The sequence below is a fragment of the Teleopsis dalmanni genome, chromosome X, assembly GCF_002237135.1.
Source record: "Teleopsis dalmanni isolate 2A chromosome X, ASM223713v2, whole genome shotgun sequence".
Lineage (NCBI taxonomy): Eukaryota > Metazoa > Arthropoda > Insecta > Diptera > Diopsidae > Teleopsis > Teleopsis dalmanni.
Window position 1 is genome coordinate 62,219,515 of NC_051848.1, and position 27,031 is coordinate 62,246,545.

Here is a 27,031-nt window from a genome sequence, read left to right on the forward strand (position 1 = left end):
ATAAGGACCGATCATGCCGCCAACATGTAAACCGCACCAAACAGTCCATTTCAATTGATGTAATGTTGATTCATTAATAGCTTGAGTATTATCTTCGCTCCATATACGGCAATTTTGCCAATATACAGAGCCAATATATGGAATACATGGATACTTTTTTTTAAAGTAATTTTTACAATTTGGAACCGTTGTTCTAGAGTTAAACTATTTATGATGAATTGCCAAATCTTACTGAACAAAAATGTCAATACAGTTTGACACTCTTACGAGAGCTGCTATATATATTTCTGGCGTAATAATGAAAATGCGAATATTCATCATCAAAAATTGTTATGTTTTTCAAAGTATTCTCCAGTCTGATTTATACACTTTTGCATGCGCTCAAACCAATTGTCGAAGCACTTTTTCCACTCCGATTGAGACACCTCCAAAACATGGTTTTTAAACGCTTCAACAGCATCTTCTGATAACAAAAATCGTTGACCACGCATTTTTTTCTTGATGTGGGGGAAAAAAAAAAGTCATTGGGTGTCAAGTCAGGACTGTACGGCGGATGACCCATCAATTCGACGTTTCGGCCGACCAAAAAGGCGCTGGTTTGAGCCAATGTGTGAGAGCTAGCGTTGTCATGGTGTACAATGACTCGTCTTCTCTTGTTCGTTTTTCAAATTTCTCCGAAGACTTTAGGCAAACAAATTGTGATGTACCACTCAGAAGTGACCGTTCTTCGTTGCTGAAGCGTAACAGTCGCCACATGAACAGTTTTGCCGAAGAAACAGGCGACCATTTGCTTCGAAGTGATCCTTCCACGAACAACTTTCATTGGATTTGACTCGTCTTCAAAGACCCACACGGTCGATTGTTGTTTTCTTTCGGGCTCATACGCATAGATCCATGATTCGTCACCTTTGACGATCTTATAAAAGTTTTTTGAAGCACCGCGAACATATTTTTTCAACATTTCTTTGCACCAATCGACACGAGCCTTTTTTTGAGCAATTATCAAATTGTGCGGGATCCAACGAGAACAGACCTTTTTTACGGCCAGGTGTTCATGCAATATCGAATGTATGCTGATGGGAGAAATGTCCTAGGATGCCTCTATTTCACGGTATGTCACATGACGATCTTGCATTATCAGTTAACGCACGGTATCAATGTTCTCTGGCACAACGGCCGTTTTTGGACGACCTTCACGGAATTCGTCGTTGAGCGAGCGTCGGCCACGATTGAATTCATTAAATCAGTTTTTCACTGTGCTATAGGATAGTGCTTCATCGCCATACAAAGATTTAACTTCATCAATGTACTCTTGTAGTGACAATCGAAATGATAATGATATGATAATGATAATCGAAAATGATAACCACTTCGAAATTTGTGAAAAATGATCTCCCGAAAATTTTCGTGTTAATTCCATTTTTTGCCCGAGATGAATTTTCCAAGTTTCTGTAAATAAAACAATTCAGAATTAAATGACAACACGTTCTGAGTGATGTTATGCTAAAAAATGTCAACCTTACCAATGGAAATGTCAGATTGCACCTGGCAACACTTAGTATTGCCTAGGCCAAAAATATATATAGCCGGCCTCGTATACGTTATGGTCACAAGAATGTATATCGAACTATTAGAATTTATACGTACTTCGATCTATCTATAAAAACTTAGAATCACTGTTTGAATGGTACTTGTATTAAACGTCTTCACTGCAATAAGCTTAGCCTTCTTTGGAATAAAAAGTACAGCATTTGATATTTCTACATGTTTTTTATTTGAAAAATCCTAAGACTTAAAATTAATTTATGTGTCTTAATTACCTTAACTGACATAAGCTTAACTATTACTACCACCGCAAGTTTTGTGCTGCTCTTTGGGGCAACGTTTTAAGGTAGAAAATGTGCAATGACGTTTCGCATACTTTTCGGAAAGGAATACATTCTCGTATAATTGAAGATGAGAGATACTTGCGCTGTACTCCAAATCCGCATAACTAAATAACGGTATAGACTGTTTTGATTGCGCCCTCTACGCTATGGTGATTTTTCCATTTTAGTTGTATTAGTTTACTTTTATTACAGAGAAATACGTTATATTTCTAAACATTGCTTTTATTTATGGTCCCGTTTGTTTCACGAAATGTTTTAGGTTTTTTTCATTCCACCATGTCCGATAGATATTTAATTATAATTAAAACTAAGTACCATTTTTATTAAATTTATATGTAGCAACAAATAAAAAACATCACGTTAGGTTAAAAAATCAAAATAAATCAACATAAGAAATTAAATAAAAACCAAAATCAGAAGATTCTAATCAAAAAGGCCTCAAACGTCATCACTATCATGGAGTTTATGGCATACTCTCGAAGACCTACAGAAACGGTCACTTGATTTGAATGTCAAACCAACACAATTTAATGTTTAATTAAACACAATTGTATCATTAACAAGCCGTTACATAAAAATGTTTTGTCAAATCTATGTTCAGTTTGCCAATGGAGATATCTCTGGGAGATTTAACTAGCATTTGGTTTTTTCTGAACATTTTTGTATAAAAAAATTTCAAAATTTTTATAGAAAAATGCCCAGTGAAATTATAATTTTTTCTATCTTTTTCTTTTTCATACACCGACTTTTTCCTTTCCCTCACTTATTCACTGTCGTCGCCCTTCCTCTCGTTCCCTTTTTCCACTCACTACCCTATATTTTTTTTCTTCAGAAGCGGCTAAGGGAAACTTCGTGGAGCCACTTGTGCAATATATTCACACAATCAAGTGACGCTCAACTCTCCTATCTGTGGTACAACAACAACATATTATTATTTTCTGAAAATATATCTTAGATCAATTTAAAGAAATTCAACCAATATAGTTTTGATATAGACAACACCATCGCACATGTCGCAAATACCGATTCTTTTTGGTTTCAGTCTTTAGAGTGGCCAAAACACTACTGACTTAAATTATATAAACCACATCTGGAAAAATCTAAGACAATCCTATAATTTTCATACCAATAACGTAGCAAAGAACCATTCAAACGCGATTACACTGAAAATGTGCAAATGTTACGCTTTTGAAGTTAGAAAAATTTACCGTATCGATGGCATATGACATTTAGAAAGTAAGAAGTAAAACTGAGTTCTAAACTAACCAGTTTTAATTGAATTTTCTAAAGTGTAGTTTAGTATTAGGAGGGACAATGATACATGACGACATATAAGATCTAATGTACTATACCGTACTATACCTGACTACATATAAGATCTAATATACTATACCGTACTATACCTGAACACAAACATCTAACCTAACTCGGGCAATTAAAAACTCTTGACAAACCAAACAATCTCTTTTAGAGTTCAACTTCACAGATTTCATATGGTTCAATAAAACCCATATTAAGATCTTGAAAGATCTTGAAATATGCAGAAATTTTAATCTGCTTTTTATAGAATCTGCAGTTGATAGTTAACGGAAGCATGTTCTATTAAAAAACTAATTTATTAGTTTGATTTCAGATCTATTCAAACTAAAAAAACCGGTCATTTTTGTTATTACCTAAAATCTTCTCAAACTGTGTACATACGCCGAGGCATTCTGATAAGTGAGTATGTCTCAAAGAGGAGGAGTAGTTTCATAACTACGTCTATACTTGTTGTCATGTATCATGAACACCAAACTTAAAAGAAAGACTTCAAATATATATGAATGGTGTTCATATACGTTCCAAATATAAATATAAATAATAAGCATATTATTTAAAATTTCATAATAAAACTCTATTTATAAAACATAAATAGAGAAAAATTTAGAGTAATTAATAAATGGCATGAATATTGCTACAATTTTATTCCAACTATATATCTATCTATATATGGTATATTGTATGGTGTGGTGTGTTAATTTTATTGCAATTTTTAAATGGAACTGGATAATGTCATAAATTGTTATTAATTATAAATCTTCTACAAAACGTTTATTATCGCCATACATTTGTAAGTAAAGTTTTAGAACTTTAAAGTTTAAATGAAAGTTAAGTGAAAAAAGTCTTCGATTATCTTATCGACGATAAGGTCTGCGATATGACGATTTCAAAAAAAATAAAAAATAAAAAGAGGGGGAAAAAAAAACTGAAACTAACCGTGCTTAGGGAACTCTTTTTACTTAAGTTACAATTTGATAAAAGAAGTTTTTTAAAATATTTTCAAAAATATATTAATTAATTACTTGTTAATAAACAAAGTTCAAAGTATGGAAATTATTTAATTTGGTACTTAAATAATAATATAAAAATTAAATAGAATTTCTTTTTAAATACTACAAGATTTATTTTTTAGTATTGTATTACATGTTTTAAATTAAAGAATATATATTATAATAGGTCTCTTATTTCTTAAATTGAATTAATTATACATTTTTATATGAAAATTATATAAAATTTTACTTATGAATTTTTATAAATATATTTAAATACACTCTTTAACCTTATGATTTTTTTTTTACATCTATATATGTATATAAATATGTATGTATATATATAATAATATAAAAATCCATATATATATATTGATATATCTATATATATGGATAAGCAATTATATACATAAATATAATTATATTACATTAAATACATTTATGTATAAAATATATATACATATATATATATATAAATATATATAAGCCAAGTACATCATAATATGTTATGTTAGGCAATATGTTTATTATTTTAGTCTAACCTTATCTTATGATTTATAAAATTTTATGTATATATATATATATAAAGTAAGCTTAGAAATTTTGTTTTTATATATGAATAGATTAAAAATCGTGTTTCACAAAGTAAAATTTGAAAAATTTTTATACCGCAAAATATACATCACAATCAATGATAATATTCAAGGTGTGCCAATATACAACATTGTGTACTTAATGTGTTTAATGTATATACATGAAGGTATTTATATCGAAAGCGCGAAATTTAAACTAAGAATACGCATATATATTTAACATAAGTTTTGTAAAGTAAAATATACAAAAAAAGTTGAAAATATTTCACACAAAAAGCGCTGCACTAAATGATATGTATGCTTATAATATGGTTGCATACACAATAAATATAAATATAAAGTTAATTGAGTTGACTTATTATTAATTATAAAAATTTCGCACTTACATTTTTTTTTTTTGTTTTTTTTTTTTATTTATTTTATTTATTTTAAAGAAAATTATTAAACAGCAGAAGCTCTTATATTATATAGACGAAAACGAAGTATAGATTGTTTTACATATCATAGGCAACAAACGTTTGTCTTTCATAAAAAATATTTCAAAAATAAAATTACATTAAAAATTATATGAAAAAAAATAAGATAAGTACATAGCAAAACACAAAAATGGTCAGTGGAATTAAAATTAAATTCCAAAATTAAAATAAAATTAAAATAAAAATTAGAATTATAGAAAAAAAACAATGTTTTTAAAACATATACGTAAAGGGACCATAAAAATTAATTAAAGCCGTTTAAAGAAGAAAGTGAGAGTACCTCCTACAGTCATAAACTGAACTGTAGATACTCCATTTATTTTATATTAATATAGCTTCTAAACCCAACCTAGAGCACAACATCTTAAAAATGTTATCATTTAAAAAAAAAAAGAAAAAAAAAAAAAAAGCTATTGGCTTAATAATTGCATATTACACTAAACGTAATATGTCGTCGGACAAGTTTCGTCTACTCTGGTAGCTCGGTAGCTCATAAACTAACAGGAATACTTAAATGGCAAGCCACGCGTTTTGCGTTTTGCGTTTTGATTTTGCGTTTAGGAGCTCTCATTGCACGCAACAGATAATGTCGTTAATACTTCGTTAAACTATGTACTCACTGATAACTGGTTAGGGCTAGTGTGCTGTAGATAACTAGAATAGTATAAAACAATCATAGAAGTATAGTTGATAAAGTATTGGTGCTGCGAGAAAGCGGCAAATAGCATTCTAAATGAAGAAACTCAAATAAATCAAATTTCTATTTCTCAAGAAATAAAAAGACGAAAGCAAATCTTTAACGAATCTACTCCACAAATCGTAAGTTTTGGTAAACAAATACTAGCTAAATCGAAGAAAATCTTAAGTGATGTTACATTTTGTTCTATACTATGCAGTTATTACTAACTAATGTTCCAAACTATATAATAAGCTTCTATACAAAAAATTTTCAATTTTTACATAACAACTAATTGATCCTTTGTTGCGTAAATAGTTAATTTATAGTTAAATTTTTTATCTTACCGAGCTGTTTGCGTACGCCCGCTGCGAATATTTGTTGCAGCGCTTGTTGCCGGCAGACTTGCGTGTGTTTGGATTGTATTGCTATTTGCATTATTTTTATTGTTATTGTTGTTACTTAATGTCACAACATTAGCGCCACTAACTGCTGCGGCTGTTATATTCGCTGCAGCGACTCTCGGCGACACCACAGTCGCCTTTGAACAGCGCACACATATGTAATCGTCATCCGCTTTGATTTGATTTCGATTAAGGCCGACACAAAACATGTGGAACCACTCATTGCAGCCTCCATCGCATTGCACCCAATCAACTTCACGACCAGTTGGCTTATGGCAATTCTCTGCGCGACACTCCTCTTCATCGTCGTCCTGATAGGCCGTTTGTGTACGTTGCTGAGATTTTTTCTGCCCGCTTGCTACAATATTGTTTCCCATGCGTTTGCGTTTCTTTTGTGATGAAATTTGTGCGTTTGTTGCACCAGCAACTCCATCATTCGTTGATTTTGTTGGAGTAAAATTCTCTGCATTGTCATCCAAGATCTGTTTGCTAAGATCAGACTTGCGCCCAACTTTTTTCTGTGTAGAGTTTGCACCCTGTTTGGTTAGTGAGGAAGTCGTCTTTTTTCGTGGTACAGGGCAGCCAGTCACAGGATCGATTGTGCGACGTTTTTTGACTGTAGTATGATTGCGGCCTGAAGCACTGCCACTATTGCTATTTGGACTGCTTTGTACCTGCAAACTATCGTTCGAATCTTCTGCTGCTGAGTTTGCATTAGATATAGATTGCATGTTTTTCTGCTTTATTTGATGTTGCTCTACAAGTGTGGCTGCTTCTGTTGTCTTTGTTGGCTGCACAGCGGATAATAGACGCCACAATTCTTGTGACTCATCTAATGATACTTCAAGCAAATCACCTTCCATTGATAATTCAGCCAAATTATCAGTTTCACTACCTGATAGTAGTTTCTGAAACTCAATGTTATAAGCTTCTTCTACAACGACTTCTTCGTCATTACTAAGCGCATCTTCTACAATATGCAGCCGATCGTCATCATCATCTGTATCATTGTCAGTTACATCTTTTGTATTTTGCAGGCTATTACGTCTCTGTTTGCGGATACCTAGCAGTGCAGAATTACCGGGTTTGCGTCTTATTGTTTTATTCCGCTGTGAATTACTGATTGCTTCTACAGCAGCAGTAACATCGGGACTAGAAAGCGCTTTACGTGCGCGATCTTGCCAATTCATTGCTCTTTCTGCAAGACATCGTAGAGCCTCATCTTCTGGTAAGCGTATTGGCAGACTTTGTAACGATACAAGTAATGGTAAAATAGTTTCAAGACGTGGTCGCCGAGAACGCACACATGAAGGACATAACCACTTTAATTTTCCATTAAAACCAGCTGTTGCGCCTATAGTTGTATGTGGTGACGGTACACAACCGGCATGAAACCAGTCTCGACAAAGCTGACAATTGTACATAACATCTTTAAATTGTGTTTTACAGAGGCAGTATTGATCACTTAATGGACTTTTTATCATATTTTGTTTACGAAGATCACGCATATCTTTTATTTCTTTATCTTCTGCACATTTGAATGATTCCACAATCTGCGCTGGACTCATTTCTTTGACGAAGTCATCTTTAAATGGCTTTTTTAAATCTGAATCTATAATCACTGGTTCGGCACGGGGCATCAGTACCTCCAGTAAAGTATAAAATGTTTGCTTTTTAAGAAATGCACGCGCTGTATTTTCTTTCCATTCATGTGCACGTTTTAAATGATCCTCAATACGAGATAACTCTTCGAGCTGAATTGGAATACTACAACCACGCTGAACTATTGCTTCGAGGGTATGACAATACGGAAAGTGGTCATTAGTTTGTAATGATTCAACTGAACGCAACCACTCTCTAGCCTTACGTACGGCATCTTTCAGTTTGACATATGTCGGCACTTGTCCATCAATATTATTAGCTGTTTTAAGAAAACATTCTACTTCAAAAAGATGATGCTGTTGCATTACATTAAGAAAATATTGATTGGCTTGTTGCTCCCATGCTTCGATTGACGCTCCGATTTCTTGTAATTTTCGAATTTCTTTATCTATGAAGGGGTCATCCGGTACAACTTCTGCATTCGCTAAATCTAATAAGTATACTATATCAGCATAACAAGGTTTTGTGCTAGATGTGAGTAAGCTGATCGATTTTTTGTACCATCTCAATTGCTTAATTCGATTATTAAGATAGTTCATTTGATGAAGTTCAATACGCAAAGAATTTCCTTCAATTATAAGCCCATCAAGTTCAGATTCTTCCAACTTGTCCAAGCCACATTCAAGTGAAGCATTTGCTCGTTCCACAAAATGCTTACCCAATACCAATAACTCACGTACCGATACACCTTCCTCGATTATACAGCAAAGATTGTCAATTTCTTGAACAAATAACTCCAATTCTTCCATTGTGAGTTTGTAATGTGCCTGTTCCACGTTATCGGATCGTGTACGCACCTAAAACAAATAAATAAAATACATACACATTTTAATTTTATAACTACAAAAATAAATTAATTCATAACATTTATCAAATGCAATTATTTCAATAAAATTTTTTGCAAATACCTCTACTTTATAATAGAGAACGGGCAATTAAGTTGTCCGAATCTAAATTGAGCGAAGCGTTAGGTTAGCAAAAATATTCTTTTTGTGTAATATTAAATATATCTTACTTAGTCTTCTAACAACACACATCAAACATTATAAAATATTTATTATTTATATATTTAATTACATCAAAATAATGAGTATTGTACGATTTTATGATTGATTACTCTCAAACCCATCCCCTAATAATGCATTCTTACACCTAAACAATCCCATCCCCTCTCACAATACCACTTCCTATCCACATCCTAACCCATGTATATGTTTTTGTAATATCATTTCATACGATTCCTTTCCTTTCATTCTTCCATGCGTTATAGATCCTGGCAGACTACAACAGCAACAACATAAGTGAATACTCTTTGGTTAATAACACTGTGAGACACTAACTTCTTTCTTTCGATTCTACAATGGCGCAAGGTTTATTTGAGGCTTATCTGACACACCCGTTTTTCTCTAAGGCATCTGGGTATTTAGCAATAACGAGTTGAAGTTCGAGTACTGGGGTTTTAAACGTTTAATAAAATTTTTTATTTTAATTTCGTTTTTTTAATAAACTTGCATAGATATTTCAAAATCCACTCCTTTCCTGTCAAAAAGCAGGAGAAATGTTGACTTTATGAATAACCCTTGTTTGCTAAGTAAAGCAAGAGGATTTGGATGACGAATGATTTAGGCATAAATGTTTATTTACTCACTTAATAGTTTTCTAAAATGGTGTCAACATTGACTATAAAAACTTAATTTATATATGTTCATTTAAATAAATAATCAATTTATATTTATTCATATATATATATGTATATATATATATATATATAGTCAATTTATAAATATTCTTATGTATAACTAATCATTTCATATATATTCTTGATCAGATGAGATGTTATAAGAAATTTATTTAACGATTTCCACCTGTCTGCCAGTCGGTATGCAAACTTATAGTTCAGTTCTGAAACCATTGAATACCGTATTTCAAAAGAACATTTCAAGGATTCAATGAACGATCAAATCTACATCCCGGGAGAAGTTGTGTCAACAATCTTCACATACATTATTAAATCTTCACCGGTAGTTTATATATTTAGTAAATAAGTCCACTGGAAATAATTCCACTCCCTAAAAGACAATTAAATGATAAAGAGATATTTTGTAAAGGTCTTAAGGATTTCAATTAATACAGAAATACTAAACATTCTATCTTATCCAGTGAACAAAGCACATAGCACTGTTACAAACATATCAAGAGCACATCAGATTATTAATATTCTTATACTTCACAAGCACATTATTGCAAAATAAATTACAATTTCATGGCAAGTTAAAGACATCAAAAGTTTTTAATAAAAATATTAAACAGACAGATATTGAAAGTATGTCTTAGAAATTGTGATAGGAGTTTTGCGATAAGAATTTAAATTTTTAACCGAAAGCGTATACAGAAATAGGGTTTCTAGATATTCCATATACAAGAAATGAATTTCATTCGAAGCAAAGCCAGAAAAAAAGATAGAATCAAATATGTGGTAATGTATACTTATTTGGCTAAGCTCTCCTCTCGTGAAGATGTAATACTCTTGATATAACTGTCTTTATTTATTCTCTATCTGTTATAATAAAAATAAAAATGAAAATAGCACCTCCTATTGGACAAAAACGCACAAAGAAACTTTTGCGCCTCCTAATACGGCCAAGTCTTTAGAAATACATATATAAACACACGTGAAGTTGTAACGTATAAATATGATTTATTACAAACCTTATTGATGCCAAGCTGTTGTATAACAGTAACACATTTTTCAGCTTCAACTACAGCTGCTTTTAAACGATCAATCAACAACGAGGATGGAAACTTTTTGACTTCAGCTTCTTTACATAATTCTTGAAGTTCCGCAAGAGTAACCGAAGTAGGCGTACTCGCATCCACAATATCACGACATCGGGAAAGCCAGCGTTCAAAACTCTGTGCTTTTGATTTCAACTTTTGCAGCATAAGCGGCATCTCATCCAAAGTGTACCGATAGAGTAATGTATGTTTATCGGGTGTGCAATGACAAAGATCAGTGAAATGACGCAAACATACTATTGATTTGGTACAATCACAACCCACGGCTGAAAGGAAACAAGTTGTATTGCATTCACCACAGTGGCGTTCGTCATCTGGTATAAGTTCAAAAGCTTTGCGCTCAGCACGAGTGACTCCCCAATCTAACAAAGATTTGCGTAATCGTTTTTCGCAGTCGACCATCTCTGCCATGTCAATGTAACACGCCGTAGCTATGCCAAAAGTAAGCTTTGCAGGTTCTAAAGCCATTTTGCAAACAAGCTCATCATGTGAGAATACACAGAAGCGACGCAGCATCGAATAATGGTTAACACATTCACGTCCCATTTTAAGCCAATCTGCTGGAGCGAAATTTACAGCTTCTGCGAAGTTGTAACCTTGATTAAAACCAGCATGATAGGCACGCGGAAAAGTGATCACGAACTCGCCAGCATTTTGATCAGTGCGGTAAACAGGCACACCATTGTTCATTAAAATATTTGGATTCATAATTGTGACAAGTTGGTGTAGTAAATCAGGTTGTGAAGCAAACAGCTCAGGGGCTGCCTGTTTCATTGAGTCTTCAAACTGTTCAGCACAACTGCCAGGCACACCGTACCATGTCTTGGGTTCACCCCAATGCAAATAATTGATTGAGTAACTCCAGTGATCTTCATTGTGCCAACAGAAAGCTGCAAAACACATACCTACGTACATCCAAGGTGCGTTCATACCACTAATATCAGCATTTATATGTCCTAATATTGATTCTTCAAGTAAAGGAAGATTATTTAAATTCCAACTGGATTCAGCATATTCCTGATCGCCTGGTAACAAATAAAGAGAACTTTTTGTTGGGAATCCGGAACCATGATCCATAGTGTGAAGATCTGCACCATACTCTACAGTAACGTCCTCATCAATGGAGGATACAATGCGCCAGAATTCACGTTCCACTAAAGAAGTAGGAACTAAATGTACTGGCTTTCGGAAGTAATCCATTTTAAATTGATCAGCCATTTGTCCGAATTGCTGCAGAGTATATTCACGTTCAGCTTGCTCAAATCCAAAAGCTTCCGTAGGTTTACTTACTTCCTCTACAACACAACGTGGACAAAGCCATTCCCCTAAAAAAAAAAAGAAGTTGGACCAATATTTTAATATATTTTCAATAAATATTCAAATAATTTATTTAAAACCAATTAAAATTAAATTAAGCGTAATATTAAATAAAATTCTTGACTCATAATAACCATTAAATTTTCTATGTCAAAATAAATTAATTACCTCGAGGAATGCTTGTAAGTGGTGGTAAAAGACAAAAGGTATGATAACTGTCATCACAACCATCACATAATAGCATAGATTCCTCCACATCGCCACGGTTACATATATTACACACATACTTAAGTAACGGATCAAAATAATTATTTTCAGAGAATTTCTTTTCTACAGGATTAGCAAAACAAATACATGTACGTCCTTCTCCTGTGCCCGGACAACCAGGGTAATTTAAACACTGATTTGGTTTGATATCATCTTTGCACTCAGTTTTAATGGTAATTGCTTTATTAGCGCCAAGACCACAATTTGCGCTTGAATTTGCAAAACGTTTGGAACGCCGAGCACTACTTTCGTTCGGGGGTGTGATTTGCTGCCTCGTTATGATTTCGTGTGCTTTGTAATCAGTTCCATCTTCAAGTTTAATAGAAACATCCGGTACAGGGGAATCTGGAGGAGTGGAGCTTTGACCTAATTTACCAGATGTATATACTTCATAAGGATATAGAATACGCTCATAGTGCGCTTTAAGTGTAGCTCCTACACTTTTGCTAGGAGGATATGACATCAAATTTGCGATTTTCGTCCACTTGCGCTCTTTAGTCGTTTGTTCTATACCACCTTCTTCTTGCACTAACCTATGTAACGAATATAAATCGAGTGCTTTACGTTCAACCATTGGAATTTTCAGTGAAGAGCCCTGCAATTCCCAAAACTTTGCAATCTGATCTAAAAAATTTAATTTAACACGAGTTTTCGCTTCTAACTCATTAAGTCGTTGAACACGTGGAGTAAATTTTAATTTATCTACATCAACAGCAAATGGTGGTGACCATGATTCTGGTGGTAAAATTTTTGCAATACCACATTTCTCCGCGATTGGACGAATTTTACTTATATAAGCTAGCGGATTCTTAAATTCATCGACCGTCGGACGAAATACAGGACACTCAGGTGGTGGATCAAAATTGAATCCCTCGTTCTTATTCATACTGAATGTGCTAGAGCTGTGTGGCTGTGTAGGTGATTGATTCTTACTGCGTACTGTATTCGTCGGATGTGGGCAACTGTTATGATATTTCTTTCCAGAGCTGTTATTGGTACCAATTACGTTTGTCGGTAGCTTTTCGTCAAAAGTTGTGGTAGGCACAGAAGCATCGTTTACATTTGAATCATTTATAAAATATACACGCTCAGTCAAATTTAAATTTTTCTTTGTAGATTCTCCAACACTTGTATTAGCACAGGTAGAATGGCGGGTACGTAGACGACGAGCTGGTGTTGTGTTACCATTTGATGCAGCTGATGATGTTGATGCTGCATTATTATTTGGACTGGTTTCTGTTGCAGTTGTTAGTTTTGTAGACATTTTTGTTCAATAATCTAAAAATGTTTAAATATAAGAATTTATTTTAAAAATAACATTTCAAAGCTTTAATTAATATATGCAGTAAAAATTTCATTTACTTTATCTTTATCTTTATTAAAATCAAGTTAGACATCACATATTGTGAAATCATGCATTAAGAATTTAGCTATCAGCTATTGTTATTGGAAATTAATATTTAATATAATATATATAAATAATTTATAATAAAGTGTGATAAATAATATTATTAAACAACATTTTAGTCATGAGTTCTGGTTGATATTCAATCTTAAAAATAACAGTATTAGCCTTAACCAACTGCTGAACAGTTCTCTATGTCCAAAAGAAGAAACAAAATAAAATACATCTTTTTCCAAACCATATTAACCATTATTTTTGAGAAGGAGATCTTTATTTGTTGGAGTAGATATCCTGGGACCGTCATATAATTTGCATAATTGTTTTGAAAATATGGTATGTAAAATGATTATACGGTATTTTACATTAAGGTAATAGACAGTTACCTTCGGAAATTATGCCAAACACCAACACAACTAAATCGATTGTACCACAACAGAAAAAAAAAAAACAAACCGATCAAGTTATTCAGATTTGGAGTCGCTTCCATTTTGACGAACACAATAAGTCACGGCAAGTTTTCTTCATCTTTTCTAATGACGAATATTACTAATACTAATAATTTGAGTTGTAATTAACACTCTTCACTAACTCACAACTACATGCTAGAATATTGATATAACACTGAAGTCGAACTCGAGCTTTCAACGCAAACTTCAAAAAGGTAATCTAAAACCGTATTTCGCGAGAAAACATTTAGGTCCTCAAAATAGTAGCTTATAGACAAACTACTACTAAAGCATTATTAACCCTACATCAACAATAAGGCGAGAAATTGGATCTACTTTGATTCACAAAATCATAAACGCATATTTACCACGTTGTACTACCTGATATTCACACAAACAAAGACTTTGAAAGCTGTAGTCTTTATTGGCATGTCATGACTCATATTTTAAATACTTCATTAACCTCAATAATTATTCTAAAAATATAAAAGAATGGATTTCTAATTCCACTGCAAAAATTGAATAAACCAGCGAAAGATGACCTGTAGGGGCTGATCTCTCTGTTTTCCTTAATAGCGAAAGTATCGGAGTCGTGGATTCTCCAGCAGATATTCTTACATTTCAACTTCGCCATCGATTAATTTGGCTAGGTCGATAAATTTCCCAATGGCTACAAACGATATTACAAGAAATAAGATTTACCAAATTTATAGAATTCATGTAGCTAATTGAGAAATGTTAACATCTACTATTAAAACCCTAAAACTAAGAAAGTTAAAAACAACAAATTACATATGAAATGCCTTAAAAAAATCCAAGAGTTGCAAATAGAAATCTATTTAGTATTTAATAGTATTGTTGCAGTAATTAACTATACGACATGTAAAGTACTAGATAAAGATCAAGTAAAATTTATTTCTTTATATATTTAATTTGAGAATAACGTTAGATATATAAATTGTCATAAAAGAAATGTTATAGTTACATCATGGGATAGTTAACAATTGCTGCATTACCAAAAAGAGATCGCACCCACGTAGATCTCTTAACAGATTTATATGCTGATATGATTAGAACGCCTATGAAAATGCAAAAAAAAAAAAATCATCCGTCTATTTTGGGTAGAGCCAAGTCTTCAGCAAGCAAAAAAGAGCCATTTACTCATTTTACCACCACTCACCTCTAGAAGAAACAAGGACGGTTTTAAAAACTTTCTAAAGCCACTCGTCAAGTTCAACGACCAGGTACCGTTCAGCACATCCAAAAGAGACAACACGAACAGATCCCTGCGGGCTACAACAACAAACAGTAACAATACCAATCGCTCACTGCGCGTAATAGAGAATGACCGACCGACTTTAAATTAATAATATAAATAAATTTTTATAAAAATTTTTAAAATTATGCTTGCGCAGTATTTTAATTTCAGTATTTGTGTTGGACTAAACTCATCTTCGCCTATATAGTTATAAATATAACATAGTGTACCAATCACATCTACAATTTTTTATTATTATTACTTGCTTTATATCGGCAGAGACATATACAATATTTTAATAAATAATTATTTATATTAATAATATTTATGTCTGTCTAATAAATTACCGGTGAAGAAAGCAGTTATGATCTGCATCTGTCTGTGTAACACTTATGTTATACATAATTATTATATAATTGTTATTATATTATTATATTACAATTATTATATTATTAACTTTTTATAATCCTTAAAAGCAAGCGGATTTAAAACCCTTTAGAGAGAGCGAGAGAGCGAGAGAGTTTACTAGTCGCGCTAATGTGAACTAGTACTAGAACTAATTTATATTTTATATATTTATATTATGTTATCAACTTTTTCTAATCCTTAGAAGCAAGCAGATTTTTAAGACGTTTTAGTTTATTAGTCGCTAATATCCACTAGTACTAGAACTAATTTATATTTTATATAGCCACTGAACACTTTAAACCCTATACAGTACACTATATGCAATTACACTTGACGCCTTTTTTTTGTTTTTGCAATAGCTTACAATAGTTACATTTTATGGTGTCGCAGTGGACTTCTTATGTTCTGTTATAGACTTGCGCTATCGATTGATTACCGATTTTAATATTGATATATGGCACTCACTACTGCAGTTCAAATTATTGCAGCTATTTTTTTTTTAAGTTTTTAATGAATTAGTAGTTTATTTTAATTTTATTATAGAACATAAATTATTTTAAACACTTTGTTTTCATGCAGAATATATATATAGAAGAGCTTCAATAACAGAACTCCCTGTCTGTCCCCATTTGTCTATATTCATCATCATATATATGTGTAGAATATATATATAATATGTAATAGAGCGTATGTGTAAATTATATAATTTAAAATAAAAACACTGAGAAGAAAGTATAACTGGCAGTCATCTCCTACACGAACTGAATTGTTTATATAAAAAGTCAGTGAACAATATTTACTAACTTTATATAGTATATAGCATGTATATACATTATTTGGCGGTTCTTTACACGAGTAGAAATCCATATTTTTCACTTAAATAAATTTATTATATAGTCAGCAGAATCACCAATTATAATGGGGACGTCAGCTTACACAACATTACAGCGAAATAAGGAATAACGAGTAGAAAAAAAAAATAAAAAAAAACTAAAAATTATGTGTATAACGTAGTTGCATATAAACAACAACACAGCGCGGAGAACACGATAAGGCGAAATGCTCATAGCAAAAAGCAATGAGGAAGCCATATTGTTTGAACCTTTAAAGGGAAGAATACACAGACGAAATTCACGTTGAAGTAAAAAAAAAAAAAAGTACGGTGCTTGAGCGACTATGTTTATTTGTATTAGAAGAGCCCACCCGCTCTTAGGCGGAAGTTCATGACACACTTTCAAGAACATAAAATATTGATCAAGCCAGAGAAATCGTTGGAAGGAATTATTTCACACTCTACAGAAGTCACAATTATTAGTTTTCAAACTATATTTACGTTGCATTAACTGACATATAATCAATGTATATATTTTTAAGAAATTTTTGTGATACACTCGGATTCATCTTTAATTTTATTTCCATGCGACTCAGAGTAAACACATATATCGATTAGTTTTATAAAATATGCAACCCCCCATAGCGCACATAATCTATGTAATATTACAGACTTTGCATAAAACTCTTTTAGAACTTTACCAAAATTCTGTACCCTCTATATGGCAATTATTAGCAGTTATTAGCAATTAGATAGCAATTATCTATAATAAACGTGTATGTCTTATATATCGTCTAAATATCGATATCTGAAGCAAGTATGGAATTATACAAAGCATACAATACTCAGTTTGCGTTTTTGCAAAATTTTCGTTTGCTTGCTGTTTTTCATTTCATTTTATATAATTTACGAAATATAAAAGCGCACTGCACTCTACATAATTAACAAAAGTTAATTTACACCAAAAGATCTTCCAAATCTTTTAGAGAAAAAAAAACCACATTTTCCAAAAAAACAAAAATGGTGGCCAGGAGTTCAACTTACTATTTCCTTTCTTTCTTTCCTTCCTTCTCAACTGTTTATTTTGCTAAAGTTCTCTTGATTTTCATATTTTCTGATTTTCTATATTTTTGCTAGCGGCAAGATGCATTGTTTTGTTGCCCCCTTGGTTGGCCATATAGCAGCAAAGATTCGATTCGATTCGATTCAAATCTTCCAACAAACCAAAATAATGTGACTGTGTGATTGTGTGACCGTTGTGCACTCTAATCCCAAAAATGTAAACCTTTGACGACTTTGGCGATTTTGGCGATTTGTACAACTTGAGCGAGGCAAGGCTAGGCAAGGCTAATAACTTTTTGCAGATAATTTTACATATATGTAAAACAAAAGTTTAGATCACGTACGCCGTCACTTCTAATTGTTTTTAAATAACACTAAACATACAAATTGGTCGGTTTACGTAAAACATCAAGCTTCAAAGCCGCTCCAATTTATTTTCTGGGAATAATTTTTTATAATTTCTTATGTTTATGTTATTAATATTAAAACTTTTTTAATATTTTTGATATTTTTCAAACTTTTATTGGAAAAATATTGTTTAATGTTTAAATTTAAAAAATTATATTTAAACCAGTCACTGAGTATGATAATTTGTGTTGAAACACATTTCCTTCTTTCTTCGTGCAGAATTACTTTTTAAAGCGCATTTTATCGTATTAATATAACCATATAAACAAAATTAAATATTAATACAAATTATACATAAATTTTGTCCATTTTTTCCAATAACTTGTGCAATATCTAAATGCAACTACACTATTATTTCACATGTCACGTATTTTTTAAGTTTATTTGAACCTTTACTCACGTTTTTCATTTTTCTTACAATATAAACTCTTAATCTTTAGAAAGAAAAATATTATATTAATAGTTTGTATTTTCACGAATTTTAATAGATTTTTTTAATTATTTGCACAGCCTCACCACCTTATCTTTCTAACACGACTTTATTTCTCCATACATTGCGAGAAAACGACATATACCCATACATACATTCACCATACATGAATGTTGTATACATTTTCAGCGTAATGGTGTCTATTTCGTCATTGTCCATGGTGAATTCATATATACTACTACAGGGTTGTAGTTTGAGAAGTACTACACATATTTGTTATATTCCGCAAGTAATACATAAATATCTAAATGCACTGAACACTATTAGGAATTTTTGAAAATCTCATATATTTATGTTCAATTTTTTCTTGCCCAGCGTGACAAGTCTTTATAACGAAAAGAAACTATTTCAAAGTTTATTTAATTTAATTTATTCCATTTATTGAAATTTGGCTGACCATACAACGCTGTTTCAAGTATTGCCACGTACTCATCATCAGTGATCTTAGGAAATATTCGAATTTTTTAATTAGTTTATAGTCCGTTATATATTTATATTCGACTTTTAAACATACAATTATTTTTAAAACGCAAAATTGTTAATTTTATTGACGTAGGATATTATTTATTTATTAGCCCTATCGGCTAATTGTTCTATTATTTTTAATTATTATTATAAATAAAAATTAATAAAAGTTATTTGCATTCACTATGTTTTCACTAAATTTATTTAAAATTACTTTTAGAACTGATTTTAAAATTAGTTTTTAGAGCGTTTACGCACAAGAGATAAAAAAGTCAGTCAGCTGTTAAGCGGTAAATTAATATGTGTGGAGAACTTAATGGTCCATCGTCTTCTCAAAAGCAAAAGAAAAAAGAATAATAACGTGTAAAACAATAATAACGTCTAAAACAATAAATCCTCGCAAAATAATGAACATTTACAACATACATTTAAAAGTGCTGTAATTGATAATAAAGTGGTAATACAGAAGTATCACATATTATAATTTTAATCATTTTAAAAATGGTTAGAGAAAAACTAAAAATTAATTTACTTTAATTGCAAAATAAAGATATTGTTAACAAAACAGTGGAAGAAAATAATAAAACAATATTTAAGATTTTAGATATATTCCGTATAAAATTCACAAAATTAGAATTGCGATTACAATTCTTCAATAAAATGACAATACTTCTGACTTCCAATTCTTGGCAGAACTATTTCATAAACTGTATCGTTTCCATATTTCTTGCTGTCCAACAATTTTACTATTTCTTTTTTTGCAAATACTTTAATTAAATACTCTTCATCTTCTCTCATCCAATTTTTTCTTTTCATTTTTCGTTATTTTTCGTATTTTTAGTGTTTTTTTTTTTTTTGTAAATAGTGTTATTTGTAATAAAATTTAAATACCAATTGATAGTTAACAGCTGACAATTCAAAACTTAAACTGCTTTTAAGGTGTTTACACAATACTTTAAAGTGATGTTTCTTACTAAAAGTGATAATAAACTGCTATTAGTAAACTAAAAGTGCCTTTAAACAAAATTCAGTTAAGAGTCTCAAAAACAACTTTAAAAACTCGTGTAAACGGGGTGCTTATATTGTATTATATTGTATTTTACTGCATTGTATATAAGTTGTATTATGCTAATTGTTCGACTACTTTTAACTAATATTATAAATAAAAATTAATAATAATAACTTAAATTAATTTGTATTGTATTTGATAGACTATACCATGACTCCACTGGTCTCATTTAAGCAGTTTTCCTCATAAGTGTCTTTGCTAATAAGAATAATTTATTATTAAAAATGAATTCACATAAATGAGCTCATTATAAATTACTCAAGTCATTTAAGGCGGAAAATGAAAAATGCAACCCTTATAAATATATTTCATCCTCAAGTTACCAATATTTGAAATATTTGTCACATGTTTTATGTGTGAAACAATCTATTTCATATGCATAAATCAGCTCATGCCAATGGAAACGATCAAATCTTAGCTTTATTAATACTGGATTCACACGAGAGTTTTGTTTGTAACTTTTGCTGTTAAAAATGTTCATTTTGTTTTGAAAGCAATAACAATTGACATGTAAAATTATAAGATTAGGTTAAGTCGTGAAACGATATGCATCTGAATGAACTTTTTCAATTCCTTTTTATTAATGTTATGAAATTGAAAATCAAAGCAGCTGATATTTTTTTTTGCTAACTTTGTTCTACATGAAAGCACGAAAATATAAAAATGTAAAGAAAAAGATATAACTAAAATAAAGTTTGTTTTTTATAAAATATTTATATTAAGGCCGTGTGTGAGAGTTCGAGTAAATTGATGTTAAATTGAAGGAAATAGTAAATTATGTCGGTATGGCAGCGAATGTTGGTACTTACCAGAATTTGGAGTAGACTATATAAGATAAAATTTAGTAAATTATGTGTTATCATTGTAAAAATTTTATAAGTTGTTTAATAAATAAATAAATAAATTTGAACATTTTTAACCAAAAATAATAAATAAGTGCAATAAATAAATGTTTACATAAGTGCAGTGCAAAAAATTTCTAGAAAATTTTAATTTACTTTACCTCAATTTACTCAAACTTGCACACGGCCGAACTTATATATCCTTATTTATTATGTATTTTAAATACTTTAAGTTTTAAAATTTTGTGTAACACTTAACAGTAAAGTGGAAAAATTTAATATTTTACCGAATACTGGTAGCAGCATAATATTACAAAATCAAAAAGATGTTAAATACTGGAAAAATAAACAGACCTGAAACTTATTTACATAAAATATTATGACTTTTACAGTTATTAGCCTAAATACCTAAAATATGTATATTAATTTATCATATTCAAAAGTTTAGTTCTCTCAAAAAAGCAATATTAGCTATGAATATAGATTGTGTCGATGATCAAGGTAGTAAAATAAATAATACTGGACTCACACGCAAGTTTTGTTTGTAATTTTAGCTGTCATGTTTGTATATTTAGCTGTCAATTGAAGTTGCTTTCAATGCAACTCAAGCTTAAATTTAAGAGGTTGCGTGAACACCCTAACCCCAAGTTTTCGCTTTCAGTGCAAAATAAATTATGATTGATGATCAATTGATCGTCTGCATAACATGTTCTTTGCTGTTTTATATTCACATATGCCTAATATACACTGTATGTAGTAGAGGAAGAAAGTTTACCAGAACGAACTGTTATTTTGTAGAGTCCAAAACTGTCTTAACTTTTATACGTAAAATATTTGGTACTGACGTTTTTTTTTAAAATAATGTAGACTATTACATTACTTTGCAGATTCTTTGATGTTTCTTATAATAATTTTCAACAATGTTTTGACACAGTGAATTTTTCTCTGAATATACTTGCATCTATTATACTCAAAAGATTATTCTATTATCATGCGGATGATCTTAAAATGACAGTGCAAGATTTATATAGGTCGGTCATATTTTTCTTCTTTACGAAAAAATCTTCGACCACTGCAGTATTTTGTAACTGAAAACTTTTTAACCACATTCTACATTGAAATGCCTCTCCAATCGTTACAGAGTTTTATGTCACCTCTTTTGGACTGGAATCGATTCCTTCTCACAGTATTTCCATAACATTGGTTGTAAGTATTTTGTATTATTAGCATGTTTATGAAGTAAATATGGAATATGGACGCACACTTTAGGATCCTCTGGTAAGAAATCTTTAATTTGTAGTGTAAAATGGGTATTATATCTACTTTGGCGGAAAAAATTATATGAATTCTACTTTACTCTAACACCCACCATCCGATACCCTGTTGATGCAAGCATCTCTGCTTTTGAGAATTTCAAGCTATATATATTTTTCTGACTAATTTTTTCTAACTAATGAAAATGTATTTACCATTTTACCAATTTAATGTTTGTACCATATTGATTGATTGGTCATGATCCCTTATTACATACTCCAACAGCGAAAGAAAAGCACTGGTATAAATAAAAAAATCAACTACTTCTTTGGTTATGGAGGAAGCAGGACAAATAATCTTCTGCCTCAAATAGTGTTTCTGTTTTCCAAATCTTGAAATTTGTGCTGAGAATTTTGTGGAACTATAAAATCATAAAAATTTTTATTTTAGAAAAAGATTTTAACGGGATAAATTTTTAAAACACCATAACAAATCTGTGTACAATCGAGCACACATATTTAGAGTGTGTGCAAACATCTTTCCTTTCTTTCTTTCATAATTATTTTGATTTATATTATTGATGTAGCATGTGGCAGAGTAACCTTCGGGTCCATTGCGTCCTCTTTTTGGTTTAGAGTAAGTTGCTAAGCCATGTTGCATCAATAAAAAATAATATAGAACCTACTATATAGAGTTTTATTGCATCTTCCGTAAGTATATACATTCCCAGAAGTCTATTATGTGTGTGCATTAGCGCAGCGTATTCTAACAGCACACGTGTGGCTGACTCTTCATTCTCTTCTCAGAATTTGCAGAAGTTTGCATCCGTATATATGCCCAGTCTCGTTAGTTGATATTTTAGTTTACAGTGTCCCGTTAAGATTGCTGTGATGATTATTACTTTTGATTTGGATAAGTCCTTACAATCCTGATATTTCCTATTGTTTTATGCACTAATAAGTGATTTAGATTGTGTTAATCCTGGTAGAGTATCCCAGTGAACCCTTTTGTTCTGGTTTACTATTTTAATTATAAATTTATATAACAGCCATTTAGTCTTAAAAATTAACTGAATACTAATTTAACTTGCATTATCGACACAATTTAGTATTTTTCTCAATTTAGTATCAATTTAGTACTACTGACACACTCTTTTAGACTTAAAAACAAATTCGTTTGATGCTTATTTAAAAAAGAAGTATTAAACGAATATTTGGATTTCGATAATAGCACTTATTTATATCACAATTAAGTTATTGTGATATAAGCGTATAATGGTACTTTGTATCTGAAGTAGTCTCTAAATGAGTAACTAATCTCACAATAATAAGTTCCTAATATTTTTGTAGGAATATTTATAATATATATATAATATTTTATAGTCTGCAATAATTATGTATTTAAATATGATTAATTCCAGCTCAGTATATTAAAAATATTCTTAGAATTAATAATATTAATAATTAATAATAATATTAATAATAATATTATTCTCACTTTATTAAATCATTACTAATTTAACGTTTGACTTTTTCAGATCTTGGTGCGGAAAAGAATTTAGTATAATAGGCACAAATTATTTGACATTTTCAACATTTTTAATTGTTTTATTTTGAAAAAATATTTCTTTTCTATAAACTTTCCAATACATTGCATTTTTAACGAAATATTACCGCTGACATGACCTATTCTAATTTAACTGACTCAAATAATTTTATAGTATTTATTATAAAATAATATGTTTATTTTTATTTTTAAAGCAGTGTTGTATTAATAAAGGTCCACATATGTATGTATCCTATGACCGCTCTGAAGAGAATGCAGCGTTGTCTGCCTGTGAAGGATGGCTGGTTTACACCAATACATATTATATATAATGAAGTTCTTATATAACCTTGAACTTATGTAATAGGTTTCGATGAAAGGAAAGTAATTAATTTCACAATTTATATATGAAAGAAACTATTTAGAATCATTTAAGGGAAATAGGTATCGTATATATGGAACCTAGACTACGTACATAGCTTTTAATCCATAGAATTTATTAATTTCGAGAAAAGTATTTTACTTTTTCTACAACTTCTATAAAAATTACTACAACTTCTATAGAAGCAGACATTTAAATTTAATATATTGCATATATTGGAGATGTACTTATTATTCACTTAATAATGAATGCTTATCTTACTGATTAGGTCAGTTAACTATGCGTTGATTAAACTTAAGAACACACATAAGTGAACGATGTGCTTAAGTGAAGCACTGAATACCTGGGTTACAAAGTTGTTTTTAGTGATAGCAAACGTTCTAACTCAAATCCATGCAAATTTTAAACAAATATATATATATCTACACATGTATGTAAAATAATGGGATAATTTTAAAAGCCCCCAGTACTATTTATAATGGTGCAGTTCCACTTTGCCGGGCACGCCCTTCAGGAATTTGGAACAATTTTTCGACTACACTATATATCAAAATAGTTTACTTCTCGAGATAGCAAGAATCAAATTTATTCACTTTATACACTGGTTACAATAAAAAAAAAACTTTACACGCCATCTAGTGCCGACTAGTATATTCGTTGTTGGTAGTATTCATGTAAATATAGCGGCTTTAATGTCTAATACCTCGAAAACTAAAATTTATTGGCATATAGTAAAAAAATGTTGGTCAAAATAGTAATGCTTATTAAAGTCCGTTTACAAATGTACATGCCCCAAAAAGTCGGATTAATGCCATCTTAATTAATAATAAATATCTCCAGAAAAAAAACTTTCACCTGAATGCTTTTCTGTCTATTTGACAGAAAAATGTCTGAATGATATCATATTAAAGTCTTATTATAATCACAGAGAGTTGTGAGCATTACCACCTAAAGTTTACAATTTTATAATGTTTATTTATCAAATTCTTAAAAGTTCTTTTAGGTCAGGATTACATGTAACCTTTAAAATTTCGGCCCGACTGTAGTTTTTGAAACTCAGTGGTTTGACAGAAGTACAGTAGACCTTATGCTACACAAAGAGAAGAAAACCACACTAAGCAAGTAAGTAAGTAATTTCTCAAGGAGTTTTTGCAAAATTCGCCATTCTTTACAACTTCTTGCCCAAAGCTGGAGCTTGATGACATTACCAACATGCCATGATCAACTACCAAAATCAACTAAAAGTACTTTCTTGTTGGCGTGGTTTTTTTTAGCATTTCAGTAGCAAATTGTATTTACAGAATTTGTTTGACATAATAAAGCTTTCCCATGCAATGACAATACCATTAACACCTTTGGCCAATCTGGAGTGATTGGAATAGTTCCTCAATAATCCACCAAATCATCATCTTAAAGAAAATCGGTTTGTATAAGAAGTATTATTATATAATATTGCGATTTAGCATAGATAGATGTAGATGTATAGAGGGCTATCGGTCAGATGAAATCCAACAAAACTCTGGATGTCGTTGGCATATCAACTGAGTTACTTACAAATAGTGGAAAAAACTTCACCAAGCAATACGCGAACTTACAACGCATATATAGCAACATTAACGTTTGTCAAAGATTGATGTCAAGACTTATTTAATATATCCCACAAATTATTATCATTACCATTAAAACCGATTTCTCTAGTTTCAACCTCTTTCAGAACTTTATTTATAGCACTAAATTTGATTTAATGTATATGACGCGAAATCAGAGCTAATAATTATTTACGTGGTTAAGACGTCATAGAGTTTTTTGTTAGTCACTTTAGTTACTAATTTATATGTGAGTACTTGTAGGGCCATTGTATTATACAACAGTAACTTAGATATTTGGTAAAATTTCTACACTTGAAGAGCCTTAACATTTCGTAGTAGTAAGAGGCAGTGGGAAAATAGTAAAAATCATTATATTAAAAAAATCTCGGTAAGGATATGGTCTAACCTGTTTCCTTGTCATTGAGAAAGTAACCCGTGACTTTGGTACTTTAACGATAGACAAAGTCTTAACGTTAAAGATAACGGATTTGCACTAACAGAAGACTCTATTTAACATTAAAATCTATTTTTCTCAAAAAATTCAACACAGATTTACTCATTTTTCTGTACACATAACTTGTAAAGTGCACTGAAACCGCATTTAATGCGCTGAAGCATAAATATACCAAAGTACTTACTTCAACTTACATGGCAATGTAAAAAAGTAGGCTGTCTACAAAGACAGCGCATCACTGATTCTTCAGAACACGTTAATAGCGCTAATCTGATTGCTGGAAAAGGAATAGTGGAAAAGAAATCATTGAGCAATTGAAGCATAGGTTAGTATATATTATAGATTTAATGATTGCTAAAACACTTTCAGAAATAATGAATGGAATAGTAAAAAATTCACACATGTCTCCAATATGTACGTTTGTTTCACAAATGGATCATAATTTGAAAATGGATAATTGGTTTCAGCTTACATCTTCAGGTATTATTCAGGTAGAAACCACTGCGTTAAAATCTGTAAGAAATGCCTACATAGGCCGTGTACGAGTTCGAGTAAATTGATGATAAATTGAGGGAAATAGTAAATTATGTTAGTAAGTAAGCGAATGTTGGTATTTACCAGAATTTCAAGTAGAGTAAATTAGATAAAAATTAGGTATTTGCATAGTGAAAATTTTATAAGATGTTTAAAAAATAAATAAATTTCAGAACTATAAACACAAAAATAATAAATA

At 30.9% G+C, this 27,031-nt stretch overlaps 1 protein-coding gene across 8 annotated transcripts in view; it reads right to left on the reverse strand.

Annotated features, from left to right (window-relative positions):
- Positions 1 to 27,031, reverse strand: part of LOC119661995 (lysine-specific demethylase lid) — a 32,434-nt gene that overhangs the window by 4,973 nt on the left and 430 nt on the right. For 4 of the 8 annotated variants that reach the window (XM_038071530.1, XM_038071526.1, XM_038071525.1 and 1 more), the window contains exons 1-4: positions 17,783 to 18,256; positions 12,291 to 13,667; positions 10,719 to 12,130; positions 6,291 to 8,806 (exon numbers count right to left, since the gene is read on the reverse strand). In XM_038071530.1, coding sequence (XP_037927458.1) covers positions 6,291 to 8,806; positions 10,719 to 12,130; positions 12,291 to 13,653 — 5,291 coding nt within the window. In that variant the 5' untranslated portion in view covers positions 13,654 to 13,667; positions 17,783 to 18,256. Of the gene's footprint in view, positions 1 to 5,645; positions 8,807 to 10,718; positions 12,131 to 12,290; positions 13,668 to 15,845; positions 15,916 to 17,782; positions 18,257 to 18,608; positions 18,648 to 27,031 lie in introns of those variants that run through there. The other 4 variants (XM_038071527.1, XM_038071528.1, XM_038071531.1 and 1 more) reach the window with 4 other exon arrangements.